This window comes from Oncorhynchus nerka, linkage group LG12, assembly GCF_034236695.1.
Source record: "Oncorhynchus nerka isolate Pitt River linkage group LG12, Oner_Uvic_2.0, whole genome shotgun sequence".
Taxonomy (NCBI): domain Eukaryota; kingdom Metazoa; phylum Chordata; class Actinopteri; order Salmoniformes; family Salmonidae; genus Oncorhynchus; species Oncorhynchus nerka.
In genome coordinates, this window is record NC_088407.1 from 71054806 (window position 1) to 71070446 (window position 15641).

The following is a 15641-nucleotide window of genomic DNA, read 5'->3' on the forward strand; positions in this document are numbered from 1 at the left end:
GCTTTTTGGTTTAAAATCCACTTGCCGTGTTTGGAGAAAGAAGAAGGATGAGTACAACCCCAAGAACACCATCCCAACCGTGAAGCATGGAGGTGGAGACATCTTTCTTTGGGGATGCTTTTCTGCAAAGGGGACAGGACGACTGCACCGTATTGAGGGGAGGATGGATGGGGCCATGTATCGCGAGATCTTGGCCAACAACCTCCTTCCCTCAGTAAGAGCATTGAAGATGGGTCGTGGCTGGGTCTTCCAGCATGACAACGACCCGAAACACACAGCCAGGGCAATCTCAAGGTCCTGGAATGGCCTAGCCAGTCTCCAGACCTGAACCCAATAGAAAATCTTTGGAGGGAGCTGAAAGTCCGTATTGCCCAGCGACAGCCCCGAATCCTGAAGGATCTGGAGAAGGTCTGTATGGAGGAGTGGGCCAAAATCCCTGCTGCAGTGTGTGCAAACCTGGTCAAGAACTACAGGAAACGTATGATCTCTGTAATTGCAAACAAAGGTTTCTGTACCAAATATTAAGTTCTGCTTTTCTGATGTATCAAATACTTATGTCATGCAATAAAATGCAAATGAATTACTTAAAAATCATACAATGTGATTTTCTGGATTTTTGTTTTAGATTCCGTCTCTCACAGTTGAAGTGTACCTATGATAAAAATTACAGACCTACCTAAGTAGGAAAACCTGCAAAATCAGCAGTGTATCAAATACTTGTTCTCCCCACTGTATATTAACAGAAATAAGGAAGACCACATTTACATTCCATACTGTCCCCTGTTGTGTAGTGACATCTGTCGCTGTTATCTGCGTCTCTCTGAGTAGTGACATCTGTCGCTGTTATCTGTGTCTGTGTTGTACATCACCAATATGTGACTGACTGTCTCTGTGTCTCTGCAGGGAGCTTCCTGTGGCTGGGCCAGAGCAGGAAAGACCTGTTCTGTGTTTGGGACCAGGATGGTCAGATGCACCCCACCACAGTCCAACTGCCCCAGGACACAGAGATGGTCCATCTCTCTGCCTGCCGCGATGCCCTGTGGGGATTGGACCAACATGGCCGCGTCCACATCCGCACCCTCTCTACTAGCTGCCCCACCGGCATGCACTGGAACCTACTGGACCTCAGCCAGCTCGGTAAGGCCACCCTCTTCACATTTAGAAATAACACTGGGCAGATGACAAGCTAGGGTAGCTAAGTATAGACTAGATGGCTCTGCTAGATGCTCAATGCAGAAATCATTTTGTTTGGCACATTGGTGATTGTGTTCCCTCACAGGGAGGTTGATTGCAGTAGTTCTGTGGTGTTTCCTCTGTTTTGTGGGAAAACAAAATGTTTGCCACATTTCATTATACTGCAGTAACTCATTAATTTGGTCTGCAGATATTAAAGGAACAGTTAGTTGTGTATATATTGGCAATAGGCGTTATTTTGTATAGCCATTACATAACTGATCAGGCTAGGACATCTGTTCCTAGTCTCACATGCTTATCTAGTACATGTTGTATCTAGCACATGTTGTATGTCTAGTCTGTCAAATGTCAGCCTGTCTTTTGGTGTCAGCTGCATGTAGCTGCATACTTTCACACGGCCATCTTAGTGTCCCCACCAGCTCAGGTTGTGTCCCCCGGTCGGCTACGATTCTGACGCCTCCTAGCTGCCGACCGTCTGACGCTGACCTAATTCACGTCTCTATAGACCCTTTTCCAGTACACGACATACTGAAGTCACACACAGATTCACGCCACTCTTGGCGCAAGTAAGAAAGCCATTGCCATCTGCGCACATTCAACAAACAAACATTATATTAAGCAGGACATTCATACAAGCCTTAAAATCCAATTATAATCCAAATGTAGTGTGAAATGCACCCGTAATAAGCAACATGTAAAGAGAGGCTTTTTTTGCTGGCCTTCTGTAAGATCTTCCCCTTGTTCTGCCACCAAGTTGTGCACATCGCCCTCTTGCGACAATGTTTGTAAACACAGAACGGGGTCTATATGCGGTTGTCTTTCTAGTCCTAGTCACATCCTTTGGCAATGCAGGGAGAGAAATAAACGAGCACACCTGAAGCAGAGGATCTGGACTTTAAAGGTAAGAGCCAGGTAGGTAGAAAGACTCTTACAACAGTGTATGAAGACCCGTTTTGTCCTCCTCTTGATTGGCCGCGGACACAGGTTCTACAGGCGGGTGTCAGATATCACTCGCTTCCCCACTTTTACGTTGGAGGTGTTTATTTTCTTGGTATTGGCAGCTGGTACTTACATAAGACTTGTTTTGTATTAAGGTCCTCCTTGAGCAAGGTGTTAAAGTTCAGGCTAGGTATGGAAATGATCAAGTCAAGGGTACAATCACTGAGACTGACCTGTCAATACTCCATGCTGAAGGAATGTCAGATAAGTTCACCAAAGAAAAATACCTAATCTGCTTTTAGGTTGAAGTGTTGTTTATATGGCCTTTAGTTTGTTTGCACCACATCTCAAGCAGTAAGCTGACATGTCTGCAGAGAACACATGATCCTAAACAGATATTGGACCGATGTGTTACTCTCATTTGGCAGATGGCCTAATCTTTAACAACTCAGTCCCTACTAGGCTTGATAATATTGAATATCAGTGATATTTGACATTGACGATAAATGGTTGAGATATTGTGATGTGCAAGACGATATTATATTTGAACTTTACAAATCAAAAGGGTGCAGTTTTATTAGTTATGCTGTATCAATGTTCATAGTCTAACGAATTATCTATTTTTATGTATTTATTTATGAGAAGGGAACTATAAGGTCACAAATTAGCACAAAAATTGCACAGTCTGGAATGATTTACTACTCATTAACAGCGCAAAACGATATCGGATACCAGTGATATTTGGAAGTAGCATTACCTTGGAATAGGTCTACCCAAATTTTGCCCAACCAACCCTAGTCCCAACCCTCCATTCTTAGAGTTCAGTGTTAGCTTACTTTCCATGGATTTGAAATGATCTAATAGCACATAGGTTTCTACCCTTGGTTAGATCCACCAGGGTCTTGGTAGAAGCTTCAGTATTTGTTGAAGAGGTTCAGGTTGTATATGTTCTGCTGCTGGAAAGTGGCGGTTGCAAATAGACGGCCATGTGACGACAGCAGACAGCTGTAGCCAGGTCCTATTGGGCTCTGTGTGCATCACGATGTAACATGAGCGGGGAAGGAGCTGAGAGTACACTCACTTTTAGCCCTGTTCTGTTAGTGTCATTGACCACATGATCTAAGTCTCCATACTAGAGCGCTGCACAGGGACATAGTGTTTGACACCTTTCACAGTTCATTATAGTTCATGAAGGGTAGTTTAGAAAGTGATGCCATAATGACATTTGCAAGTGTAGCTTCTTTTACGTAAGATGTTCATTGGGTGTAGAACATTTTTTATTATTTTTATTATAAAAGGTTGATTTCCATTTTATAGAGGTCGGAGTTGAAAGGGTGATGGCCAAGGTTATGAATGTCTAGAAAACATTAGTCCTTGACCTGAGCTTTGAAGACCACTCTGAGCAGCCAAGCATAGAAGCTGCAACACCATATACACTATTCAGAAAGATACAAAGACATGTTTAGGCCTTGCCCTGAGACGTGGCTGAACACCATGTGTCTATAGTCTTGACTCAGGGAACGTTTAGGACTAATCTTTTCTTAGAATGTATTCTGCCCAGAAGTTCCAAGAGTATTTCTATAGTTTTCAATGATTAACATATGAGGTCTTCCTGGGTTATCTGTATTTGGAAAGGTGGAAATCCCGATCTTCTGACAGGCTGGTTAAGTATGATATTAGCACGGGTTATGATGGTTAAAGAAGTCCCAGCAGATATGACAGCTACCTATCTACAGTTTAGAAGTTGCCCCCTGCCCCAGTCTCTCCCCACACAGACCTTTGTTACAGAATGTCAAATAGCTTAATCAAATAGTGATAATGTGATGCATGGAAAGAGCAATGACTCACCTCTGGAAGGGTTGTCCATTAACCATTCCACAAAATAACTAAAGACAAGCAACATTGATGCCTCTGTCTCCATAGCCTACTTCACAAATGAATTCACTTCATTTGAGTCCGCAACCTTACCTGAAGATGAAAATACAATGTTTTTAAGGGATGAAGCCATTTTATGTTCAGTTGAAATAATTTGGCTTATTTGCCTTGGTTAAAACCCCTTGGCCTTCACCCAGTACCCTTCCCTGAACTTAGTCACTTGCCGGCTATTACCCGGTTACTCAACCCTGCACCTTAGAGGCTGTTGCCCTATGTACTGGTCACTTTAATAATGGAACACTGGTCACTTTAATATTGTTTACATACTGTATTCTAGTCAAGGCCATCCTATTAAACTATTGCTATACATATACTATCCTATCCTACCTATTCTACCGATATGCTACATATTCTAACCACATACTGTCCATAATGTCTATACATCCCATCACATATACACAGTTGAAGTCGGAAGTTTACATACACCTTAACCAAATACATTTAAACTCAGTTTTTCACAATTCCTGACATTTAATCCTAGTAAAAATCCCCTGTCTTAGGTCAGTTAGGATAACCACTTTATTTTAAGAATGTGAAATGTTAGAATAATAGTAGAGAGAATGATTTATTTCAGCTTATTTCTTTCATCACATGGCCTTAAACAATTTAAACTTGGGTCAAACATTTCGGGTAGCCTTCCACAAGCTTCCCACAATAAGTTGTGTGAATTTTGGCCCATTCCCCCTGACAGAGCTGATGTAACGGAGTCAGGTTTGTGCGTCTCCTTGCTCGCACATGCTTTTTCAGTTCTGCCCTCAAATTTTCTATAGGATTGAGGTCAAGGCTTTGTGATGGCCACTCCAATACCTTGACTTTGTTGTCCTTAAGCCATTTTGCCACAACTTTGGAAGTATGCTTGGGGTTATTGTCCATTTGGAAGACCCGTTTGCGGTCAAGCTTTAACTTCCAGACTAATGTTGCTTCAATATATCCACATAATTTCCATTCCTCATGACGCCATCTATATTGTGAAGTGCACCAGTCCCTCCTGCAGCAAAGCACCCCCACAACATCATGCTTCCACCCCTGTGCTTCACGGTTGGGATGGTGTCTTCGGCTTGCAAGCGTCCCCCTTTTTCCTCCAAACATAATGGTCATTATGGCCAAACAGTTCTATTTTTGTTTCATCAGACCAGAGGACATTTCTCCAAAAGTACGATCTTTGTCCCCATGTGCAGTTGCAAACCGTAATCTGGCTTTTTTATGGCTGTTTTGGAGCAGTGGCTTCTTCCTTTCTGAGCGGCCTTTCAGGTTTTGTCGATATAGGACTTGTTTTACTGTGCATATAGATACTTTTGTACCTGTTTCCTCCAGCATCTTCACAAGGTCCTTTGCTGCTGTTCTGGGATTGATTTGCACATTTCGCACCATAGTAGGTTCATCTCTAGGAGACAGAATGCATCTCCTTCCTGAGCGGTATGACGGCTGCGTGGTCCCTTAGTGTTTGTACTTGTGTACTATTGTTTGTACAGATGAACGTGGTACCTTCAGGCTTTTGGAAATGGCTCCCAAGGATGAACCAGACTTGTGGGGGTCTACAATTTTTTTCTGAGGTCTTGGCTGATTTCATATGATTTTCCCATGATGTCAAGCAAAGAGGCACTGGGTTTGAAGGTAGGCCTTGAAATACATCCACAGGTACACCTTCAATTGACTCAAATAGTGTAAATTAGCTTCTAAAGCCATGACATAATTTCATGGAGTTTCCAAGCTGTTTAAGGCACAGTCAACTTCTGACCCACTGGAATTGTGATACTGTTAATTATAAGTGAAATAATCTGTCTGTAAACAATTGTTGGAAAAATGACTTGTGTCATGCACAAAGTAGATGTCCAAACCGACTTGCCAAAACTATAGTTTGTTAACAAGACATTTGTGGAGTGGTTGAAAAACATGTTTTAATGACTCCAACCTAAGTGTATGTAGACTGTATATACACACACACAGTACCAGTAAAAAGTTTGGACACCTACTCATTCAAGGGTTTTTATTTTTACTCTTTTCAACAGTTTAGAATAATAGTGAAGACAGCAAAACTATGAAATAACCTGTAGCACTCACGTCTTTAGCCATGAAATGCTTTGAAAGGCTGGTCATGGCTCACATCAACACCATTATCCCAGAAACCCTAGACCCACTCAATTTGTATACGGCACCAACAGATCTACAGATGATGCACTCCCTATTGCACTCCACACTGCCCTTTCCCACCTGGACATAAAGAACACCTACGTGAGAATGCTATTCATTGACTACAGCTCAGCGTTCAACACCGTAGTACCCTCAGCTCATCAATAAGCTAAGGACCCTGGGACTAAACACCTCCCTCTACAAATAGATCCTAGACTTCCTGGTGGTAAGGGTAGGTAACAACACATCCTCAACACGGGGGGCCCTCAGGGGTGCGTGCTAAGTCCCCTCCTGTACTCCCTGTTCACTCATGGCTGCATGACTCCAACACCATCATTAAGTTTGCCGATGACACAACAGTGGTAGGCGAGACAGTGATGAGACAGCCTATAGGGAGGATGTCAGACACCTGACCGTGTGGTGCCAGGACAACAACCTCTCCCTCAATGTGATCAAGACAAAGGAGATGCATGTGGACTCCAGGAAAAGGACAACCGAGCACGCCCCCATTCTCATCGACAAGAGCTGTAGTGGAGCAGATTGAGAGCTTCAAGTTCCTTGATGTCCACATCACTCCCATTTCAGATAACTCTTTCAAGTGTTTGCATCATCAACATGCCTCCTCCTGTTCTAAGCGATGTGTTTAGATTAAAAGGACTGCCCAACAGATGTCATCAATATGATTGTATATCATAGAGGAGCATCAAGGTTAGTATGACAATTTAATAAACCAGTTAAATTAATCAACTTCCTTCCCCAGAGGTGTCTGTGAGGACATCCAGACATGTTGACCTCTCTGTGTTGCCTGCCTATGTTCATATTCTCTTTGCAACATCACATGCCCTATTAAGTTTGGGAAAGGTAAATCATATCACGCTTCTCCACTGGCTGTTTTATGCAAATGTGAGCTATTGAAAATTATTGGTAAGAGAGAAACCCTGTTTGTGAGTTTATTTACAGAGGAAAAATAGACCAAGGAACGAGTTCCAGGAGTTATTCTGCTTGGCTGTGCTCTAAGAATGGTCCAGTGACAGGTCTTGACCTATACATTTGTCACATACATTTCAAGGCCTGCAATGGCAGCGCAATGTACTTCATTCACTGAATGTTTAAAGTAGACGTAGCTTGGTCATTGTTTGTTTAGAGGTCGCTCATCCCAATAGTCAGATTCTGTAATCTGTGTGAGATTACTGTGACATAATAGTGTTTTGTCACATGGGTTTAGTGTGCTGTGTTGTGCTTCAATAAGCAATAGCCATGGCTGTGGTTGCTCTATTAGGCTGCTTACTAAACAATAGTAATAGAGACTTGTACATACACTCTATATTACTCCCAGTTAAAATTAGCCTATTATCAAAGCCGGTTACAACATTATGTAAAATATCTCTGCTATTATTAGATGTCTGAACCAATGTTTCTGCACAGTAGTGCCTTCTTCAGCTTCTTGGAAGTCTTTCTTCATGACATTGAAGAACTGACTTTGGTTTGCTTTGTCTTGCAGATCAGGTAAGGCTGGTCAGCGTATCGTGTGGCAGTCAGAACGTGTGGGCGTGCGATGGCTATGGGATGGTCTATTTCCGCGTTGGGACGCAACCCCTCAACCCCAGCATGATGCTTCCTGCCTGGATCTGTATCGAACCACCAGAGCAGGTAAAGCCAATCTTACCACAGTGCATAGTTTATATGGGTCTTTCTATGAACTAGGGCACCAGTGAGCATTTATTTGATTGGACAACTGTTTGGAGCTTTTACAAAGTCATTAATAAATAAATCCAATGTATGTGAATGCATTAAGATATAAAGGAGGAACATGCATACATTCAATATAATTCATAAATTGAATTAAAACATGTTTAAACCCTTTCTCATGCTTAGTCTTCACAGATATGGCAAAAATCATGTGACATAAAACACTACCTTTCTTTCCTTACATTTATGATATTTTTTTGTTATATAGTAAGCTCTTAACAATCAAATTACACTTTGACCCTGATCCTGTGAAATTCCTGGATATTGCTGTCTTTTTTTTTGTATGGAGATCTCGGAAGTGTACTGTAACCTGGTATCAGTTTATGGGCACACATATCCAAAATGATGTATGTGATTGCAAAATCCAATGCTTCAAACAGAAAGAGTAACTTTAATATGATTAATACAGCAAAAATCGATACTGTCATTAACAGAGTTCTTCAGTAATTACATAATAGTTATTTGATGCACGTTTGCTATCTAGCTGTTTAGTTACATGGGGACATTATCATGCAACATCAGCTGATTCAGGAAAGGATTTTCTGAATGACAGTCAAGTGGTAAAGAGCTTGTGTGATACTGCATGTGATTTAACAACTGCCAAGGTGCGGGAATTAATGTTTATTTCAAGGATTGACAGAAACATTTTGTGTCTATGTTGTTATGGTGGTCAATATAATTAGCCTAATTCTTGGACAACATTAAATCAAGATACCTGAGTTAAGATTACGGTCCATGTACATTTTGATCTCTTGTTTTCGATAGTTAAATGGAGCAATCAGGAATGTGAAAACGGCTGTTTATTAGTTTTTGAATGGAAATAAAAATAAAAATGTAATTTTTTGCTTATAAACCTCAAAAACAACTTGCTATTTTGATGTTCAAATCTGGTTGGAGTTTAATGTAGAATGCCTGGTCAAGTGCACAGCCAACACTTTGTCCTTTCAAAGTAGGTCACCCTTCTACCTTCTGTGAATCAATTCATTCATTGATTAATTGCTGCCCATACCGTGCCACAATGGCAAGATAAAGTAAGATTTCTCCGTTCCTGCATACGATTTAGTGTGTATTGACTTATTAATGAATTGATGTTACTGTAAATGGTTAGCGTACTGATATATCCTAGCTAACCATTGATTATCTTATTAAATGATGCTATGGGGCCAAAACAATAGTATCTGTTGCTAGACTAGAGATATGCCTCTAGCTATAGTTAGTCTTTGGTTGCACATCTAACTAGCTGGAATGAAGCAAGGGTGTAAATATATCCTATCACTGTTTAAAACAAAGCTGGTCTCCAGCTACCCAGACCTGTCTGATCAGCCTGGTAGGGTGCTGTGGGTGTGTCCAGCTACCCAGACCTGTCTGATCAGCCTGGTAGGGTGCTGTGCGTGTGTCCAGCTTACACCTGTGCAAATCTGTATGCATAACAATGGAATTAAACATCCAACCAATGCCTCAGGAGTTGTGCTGTAGATCCACCATACACGCAGAGGGTTGTGTGGGGTTCTGTCCAGAAACAACCCCTAGCCCCAGAGAATTGACAGGTGTAAGCTATACCATCAAAATTCCACCAAGCCTATCGAAGGGTAGGTGGAGCTCTCACTATGTCACCACCCATCAATCCCTCTCAGATCTCCACAAGTGTCTAGACTCTGGGCAGTAGGGGCTATGGGTTGTTTCTGGACAGGCCATGGGTGTTATGGTAGCTCAGTCAGTCTGGCACTGTCAAAAAAATGTAATAACTGTCAAATAACTGAGAGGTGAGTGATGCAACAGTTTTTTAAAATTTTGTTTTTATTGAACCTTTATTTAACTGGGCAAGTCAGTTAAGAATAAATTCTTATTTACAATGACGACCTACTCGGGCCAATTGTGCACCGCCCTATGGGACTCCCAATCACGGCCGGTTGTGATACAGCCTGGAATCGAACCAAGGTCTGTAGTGATGCCTCTAGCTCTGAGATGCAGTGCATTAGACCACTGTGCCACTCATGTTAGAGCGTGATGGGTGAGTGATGTGTCCTCCGTTCCTCACCTTCCTCTCAAAGCACATTGGGGTAGAGGAAGGAAGGTTCTTCCTCTTAGGCTTCAATGCACTTTCAAGGAGAGACAAGAAGTGGAGGGGATAAGGATAGAGGAAGCAAGAATGCGATGTCTAGTTTTCACACACTTCTTGAAGAGTTTACTAATTATAATGATTTAATTATTGGTTATTATTGTCAATTATGTTGTTTACAGAACCCACTGTATTATATTATTACATCGACTATTAGAAAATAGAGATGCTGTTGATCTTTTTCATTCTAATGGAAGGTTAAGCATGGCTATAAATGATAGAGAAGTTCACTAAAGCACAAACAGACCTGGCTACTAGGCATGACAAAAAAACATGCAGTATCAATGTTAGATGTGACATTTGAATTACATGTAGATGTTTTGTTGTTGCTAGGAGTTATGGTCTCATTGTGCCTTTGATACACTCATATTCCTTTTACATGTGAAGCTGCAAAAAAATCATATTTAAATTTATATCAAACCATTTTGAAGTGTTGACCCTGATGTCATTAATTGGCCCCTTTTATTTATAGAAAGAGCAATATGATTGCCTACATTGTACATCTGCCTGCATTTGATTAATACAGTGATGGTTGCTTATGTATTTTATGTTTAAGTCAATCCTCATATCTTCAGACTGTTAAAGAAAATTGTCTTAGCATTTTACTATAGATATTGATGATAAAGTCATTCTGGAAACATACCAGACAAAAATATTTGACCCTCACACTGAGTTTATAGTTCAGCCCATGATATCTCCTGTTGTGCTGTGTTGTTGACACCATCATGGTTTTCTGCTCCATCAGCCACTAGGAGTGCATTTTATTAGAATCCACACCAGTCCCAACGACAGCATGCTGTGGGCCATGGACAACAGAGGGAATGTACATGTCCGCACTGGAATCACAGACAAGATGCCTATCGGCACAGATTGGGAACACATTCCAGGTGAATGACCTGAAGATTGACCAACTAGTCAGACATCCAACGATAATTAATAACACCTTTGTCCGACTCCAAAGACTATGTCATCTACATATTCATAAGTGGAAGATCAGACACCCATTCATAAAACCTTTGTCCAAAGACTAGATCATAATTTTTCCTTTCATTTATCCAAATTATTCCCAGGCTTGCAGGCCAGTCAGCTGGTGCTGAGTGTGAAGACTGTTTGGGTGCGCTGCCCCAACGGGGAGGTGGCGAGGCGCTATGGTATCACTGACAAGAACCCAGCAGGGGACTACTGGAAGAAGATACCAGGCCTGCTCAACTGGCTGACAGGTGAGTGATGAGGGAGAGAGAGGTGAGTGATGAGGGAGAGAGAGGTGAGTGATGAGGGAGAGAGAGGTGAGTGATGAGGGAGAGAGAGGTGAGTGATGAGGGAGAGAGGTGAGTGATGAGGGAGGGAGTGGTGAGTGATGAGGCTGAGTGAGTAATGAGTCACCACCATCCATAGCATGACGAGACCCAGCCTCTGCTACACCACCATCCATAACTTGACTAGACCCAGCCTTATCTACACCACCATCCATAACTTGACTAGACCCAGCCTTATCTACACCACCATCCATAGCATGATTAGACCCAGCCTCAGCTACAAAACAAAGAAGGTGAAATTGGCACCAACACACTCCCCTTATGAATATTCCACTAGCAATTAGCCTACCAACCAAATTTTCTCTTTTCACGAACACAACCACAGCTTCATTCTGAGAGAGAGAGAGAGAGAGTTAATGAATGAATGGCTTGCTCTTCCATTGTGCACATTTGAGATCTACTACATTGCAGTCACAATACTGATCTACAAGTCATCCCAAATAACTCCTTGTTAGGGGATCAACATTAGAAAATTGTGTGCCTCTGCTTCGCCTTGCTCAAACTGATCACCTCCAACATGCTGATTGTCCCACAGTGACACCCATGGACGAGCTGTGGGCTGTGAGTGTGTCTGGAGGTCTGAGGCACCGGCTCACCGAGACCCTGGTGCACAACACCATCAATTCCCATGTCAACACAGGCTCCCTGAGAGGAGAGGACCTGGAGGAGGAGTGGGAGGTCATCTAAAGAATTGTGTTATATTCCCTATATAGTGCACTACATTTGGCTAGGGACCATAGTGCATAGGGCTCTGGTCAAGTCGTGGACTATGAAGGGAATATGGTACTATTTCTCACGTTTCTCCCCAACTGAAACAACCACTCTTTATTAATATTCACTTTCTCTACTGAAATGGGCTGCATTGCATTTATTGGTGGGCACTTTACCTACTGTATGTCTTTTTAATGTTATCATCCTATGTACATAATAGATTCTAAGGCAACTGCTAGGTGCTTATGAATCAGTACGGATTGCACAATGGCTCGGTGGACAGACAGGATGGGATAATTGGTGTTACCAAGGGAACGGGGTGTCTCGCAGACCACCTCATGCTGTGTACAACCAGTGTTTACTTTTAACCTAACCCAACCAATCCCTATTGAATTTAATTTAAGGAATGAATTGTTATATTAGTTTAAAAAAAAGTAATTATTGGTGACATTTTAGGAAGGCAATATTTTTCTTCATTTGAGTTAGTTTGCACTTTAATTGAAGTGGGAAAGTAACTGCACTCCCAGTACACAGCACTAGTCAAGACTTGCTACCCTGAGACTGTACACAGCATTCGTCTAGACTTTATACCCTAAGACAGTCTGTTGTTTTCTTAGAAAACATCCTCTCCCAAAGGCACTGACTGTAGCTCTTGTATTGTTTTTTTACATATCGATTTATTCCGATGAATACTGTACTTACCACATCACACTTAGAGCCTTCCAATAGGGTATCTTCAATTAAATATTTAGATCTGTCATACCTCTAGTCCAGTTGAACCACTATCACAGGAGTTATATAGGGCCATGGTCTTTGAATTATGTTTTCATGTTGTTTTAAAGGAAACTACGATGGTAGTATGAAGGAGATCCATTTAATTTTTTTTACTGTTTATAATAATACAGATGGAACATGACTGTAAGTACTTGAATGGAGAAATGTATCATGTTACAGTGCAAGGGTACCACATAAGTGTAGGTGCTTACTGTGCACATATTGATTGATGCTTCCTTTTTTACTGTGGAATACTGTGCTCACTAAGGAAGGGATATTTGCAGGAGTTTGTTCTGGGAGATTTATAACACGTGTATTTTGTATAACTACCAGAAAGGGAAACGAACCAAATAATTTATTCTGTCTTAATACAGCTACTGAATAATTAAGGGAATCATGCATTTAATGGTATCATATTGTTGCTTCTGAATACTGTACTCTAGTGCTATTTAATCCTTAGGAGTTTGCCAGTTCAATTCAGATTGACAAAGTCCGGGCCAGAAGTAGTGCACAATCTAGATGAATAGGGTGCCATTTGAGATGTAAAATCAGATTTAATGACAATGTTTTACACTAGACAGGAAAACCCAAAGATCGAGTTGAAGTATCCCCTCTGTGTGTGTCTATATGGGATACACAGCACTGCAAGTCCACTGAATCCTGTTGTATGAATCCATGCCTCTCCTCAGTATGAATGAACTTCCTTAATAAAGGTGTTTACAGAGACTCTGCCTGATGGTGCTGTATGACCACCATAGATATAGCAGTGTTTCTCAACTCCATAGAACTGCACATTTTTACTCTAGCCTATCACTAACACAGTGCTGATCTGGAACAAAATTGTGGGGGCCTAGGACAGGACTGGAGCTGAGAATGTTTTCCTTCTGACCATGAGCCGTGCTATCATCAGCAGAGAAAACAACCATGAATGTGTGCAAAAAGCACATTCAAACCATTGTGCCATGTTATGGGTGATACCATGCTGTGAAACGTTCATAGTTTTGGACCTAGTCTATTGTTTCTGTAGGGTTGTAACACAACACTTCTCAGTTGCCTGTGTAGTTTCTATAGTAATAACGTTCTCTGCCCTGCTTCACTCCACAACCGCCAGATAATGGCCAAGTATATTCTGGTTGAAAACTGCAACAGGTTCTCTTGTGTACACAACTCTTATTTACATTGCAACAACATTCAAGTCCAGATGTGTATTCTATAGTGCATTGTTTTTAAACATCAAAATGAAATAACCTTTTGAGTTGTTGTTCCTATTTACAAAGCGGCATACTGCATTTTATTCACACTATTAAATCGTTCACACCATAGCCAAAAATAAACCTGTCGAGTAGTTTCATCTGGTATACTGGTGTAGCCTGAAGTCCAGTGGTTTCAGAAAGTCTGGCAGAGAGTCCAACTGTTTAACAGGTTTAGACTGGGTCATCGTATGCATAGCCTGAACAAAGAGAGAGGGAGGAGATAGTTCTAAAAGCCACTGGAACGCCTGCTCTCCAATAAGACTCTGCCACAGCCCTGGATTCTTCTGCAACTGTCCCTTCATTTGAAAATTGAATTTTGGCATGAAGAGAATGAGGTAACCAAGGCAGACGTGCTTGCTACGCATGTCAGGCTCGCCCTGACGTATCTGATTTAGGAGGCAGTCCAAGGGGGTGTTCCCATCTCGGTCTGTGACATAAGGACATGCACGGTGTCCTAGTAGCATAATCAAACACTCAGGGCGCACCAGTTCGCACGCCAGATGCAATGCGTATTTGCCTCCTTGCATGTGAAAACATCCACGGGTGTTCAAGTAGCTCTGGCGCTCACTATCAGAGAAGTCTTTTAGGGAGTCCATGATCATTTTCAGGATAGTAATACGATTATAGCGAACAGCTACTGTGAGATGCGGTGTTGCTGATGCTTGGCAGCAGCAGAAGCTTTGACTGGGCATCTCCAGTGCACCAACAGAGTATCTGTTGAGGAGGAATTTGGCGTATTGTTGATGGTCGTGAACAAGTGCATACAGAAAAGCCTCGGGTGGAGTAAAAGAGCATGCCCGCCCTTCTTCCCAATGAAACACTTCCATAGTCCGCATGTCCTCGAGCACCCATACTGGTAACAGGTCCCGCACTGCTTGGTAGAAGGCAAAGGAGGTTCTTTGGCACTGTTTCTCTGATTTATAATCGGCCCGGCTGTCAAACACACCTAGATCGTAAGGCATTGCTACTGTGTTCGGCAGATTCCTTTAATTTCTGAATATACCTTTTTTTTGCAAGGTATAGCCTATCACCTCTGTGCCAGCTCTGTTAACATCAACACAGGATGTCAGATGTGATTTAGAAGAAAACAGTTATAAATATATAAAATAACCAATAGCTGAATTTAGGGAACTTGCATAACACACGGCAAAAAGTTTTTCAAATAAAAATGAAAGCCTATAGCAAACGTAACGGCTCTTCTGTCTCGCTGCTCTTGGGAGTCTGTGTTCAGTATGTTTCGGCTGTTATTGACTTGCTTCAAACCTTCTTCAGACTCCATCGGCAGTTTATATACCCTTGCTGATGGCAATAGTGGAACTCCTTCACGACTGCCCTCGTTGGTCGCTCACTGCGTCAACAAATATCCCCATTGGCTGTTTGATGACGACTCCAAGGTGAGATTAAATGTGACGTCCTAAATTCCAAGTGCCATTAACTTTAAAGTATGTGTTTAGTGCGCCATGTGAGCGATTTGTTTGGGCAACGCGCTATCGCCCCCCTATCGAATGTCCCCAGTGCATA

General features: G+C 41.9%; 2 protein-coding genes across 3 annotated transcripts in view; one reads left to right on the forward strand and one right to left on the reverse strand.

Annotated features, from left to right (window-relative positions):
* Positions 1–13593, forward strand: part of LOC115138680 (tectonin beta-propeller repeat-containing protein 2-like) — a 35065-nt gene extending 21472 nt beyond the window's left edge. The window contains exons 16-20 of one of the 2 annotated variants that reach the window (XM_065025778.1): positions 904–1137; positions 7700–7848; positions 10812–10953; positions 11137–11286; positions 11918–13593. In XM_065025778.1, the coding sequence (XP_064881850.1) occupies positions 904–1137; positions 7700–7848; positions 10812–10953; positions 11137–11286; positions 11918–12069 (827 nt within the window). In that variant the 3' untranslated portion in view covers positions 12070–13593. Of the gene's footprint in view, positions 1–903; positions 1138–7699; positions 7849–10811; positions 10954–11136; positions 11287–11917 lie in introns of those variants that run through there. The other variant, XM_029675796.2, reaches the window with a different exon arrangement.
* Positions 13120–15635, reverse strand: LOC115138683 (ankyrin repeat domain-containing protein 9-like). Its single transcript, XM_029675800.2, has one exon. The coding sequence runs from the start codon at positions 15080–15082 to the stop codon at positions 14216–14218; it is 867 nt and encodes a 288-aa protein (XP_029531660.1). The 5' UTR covers positions 15083–15635; the 3' UTR covers positions 13120–14215.
* Positions 15636–15641: the final 6 nt, after the last annotated feature.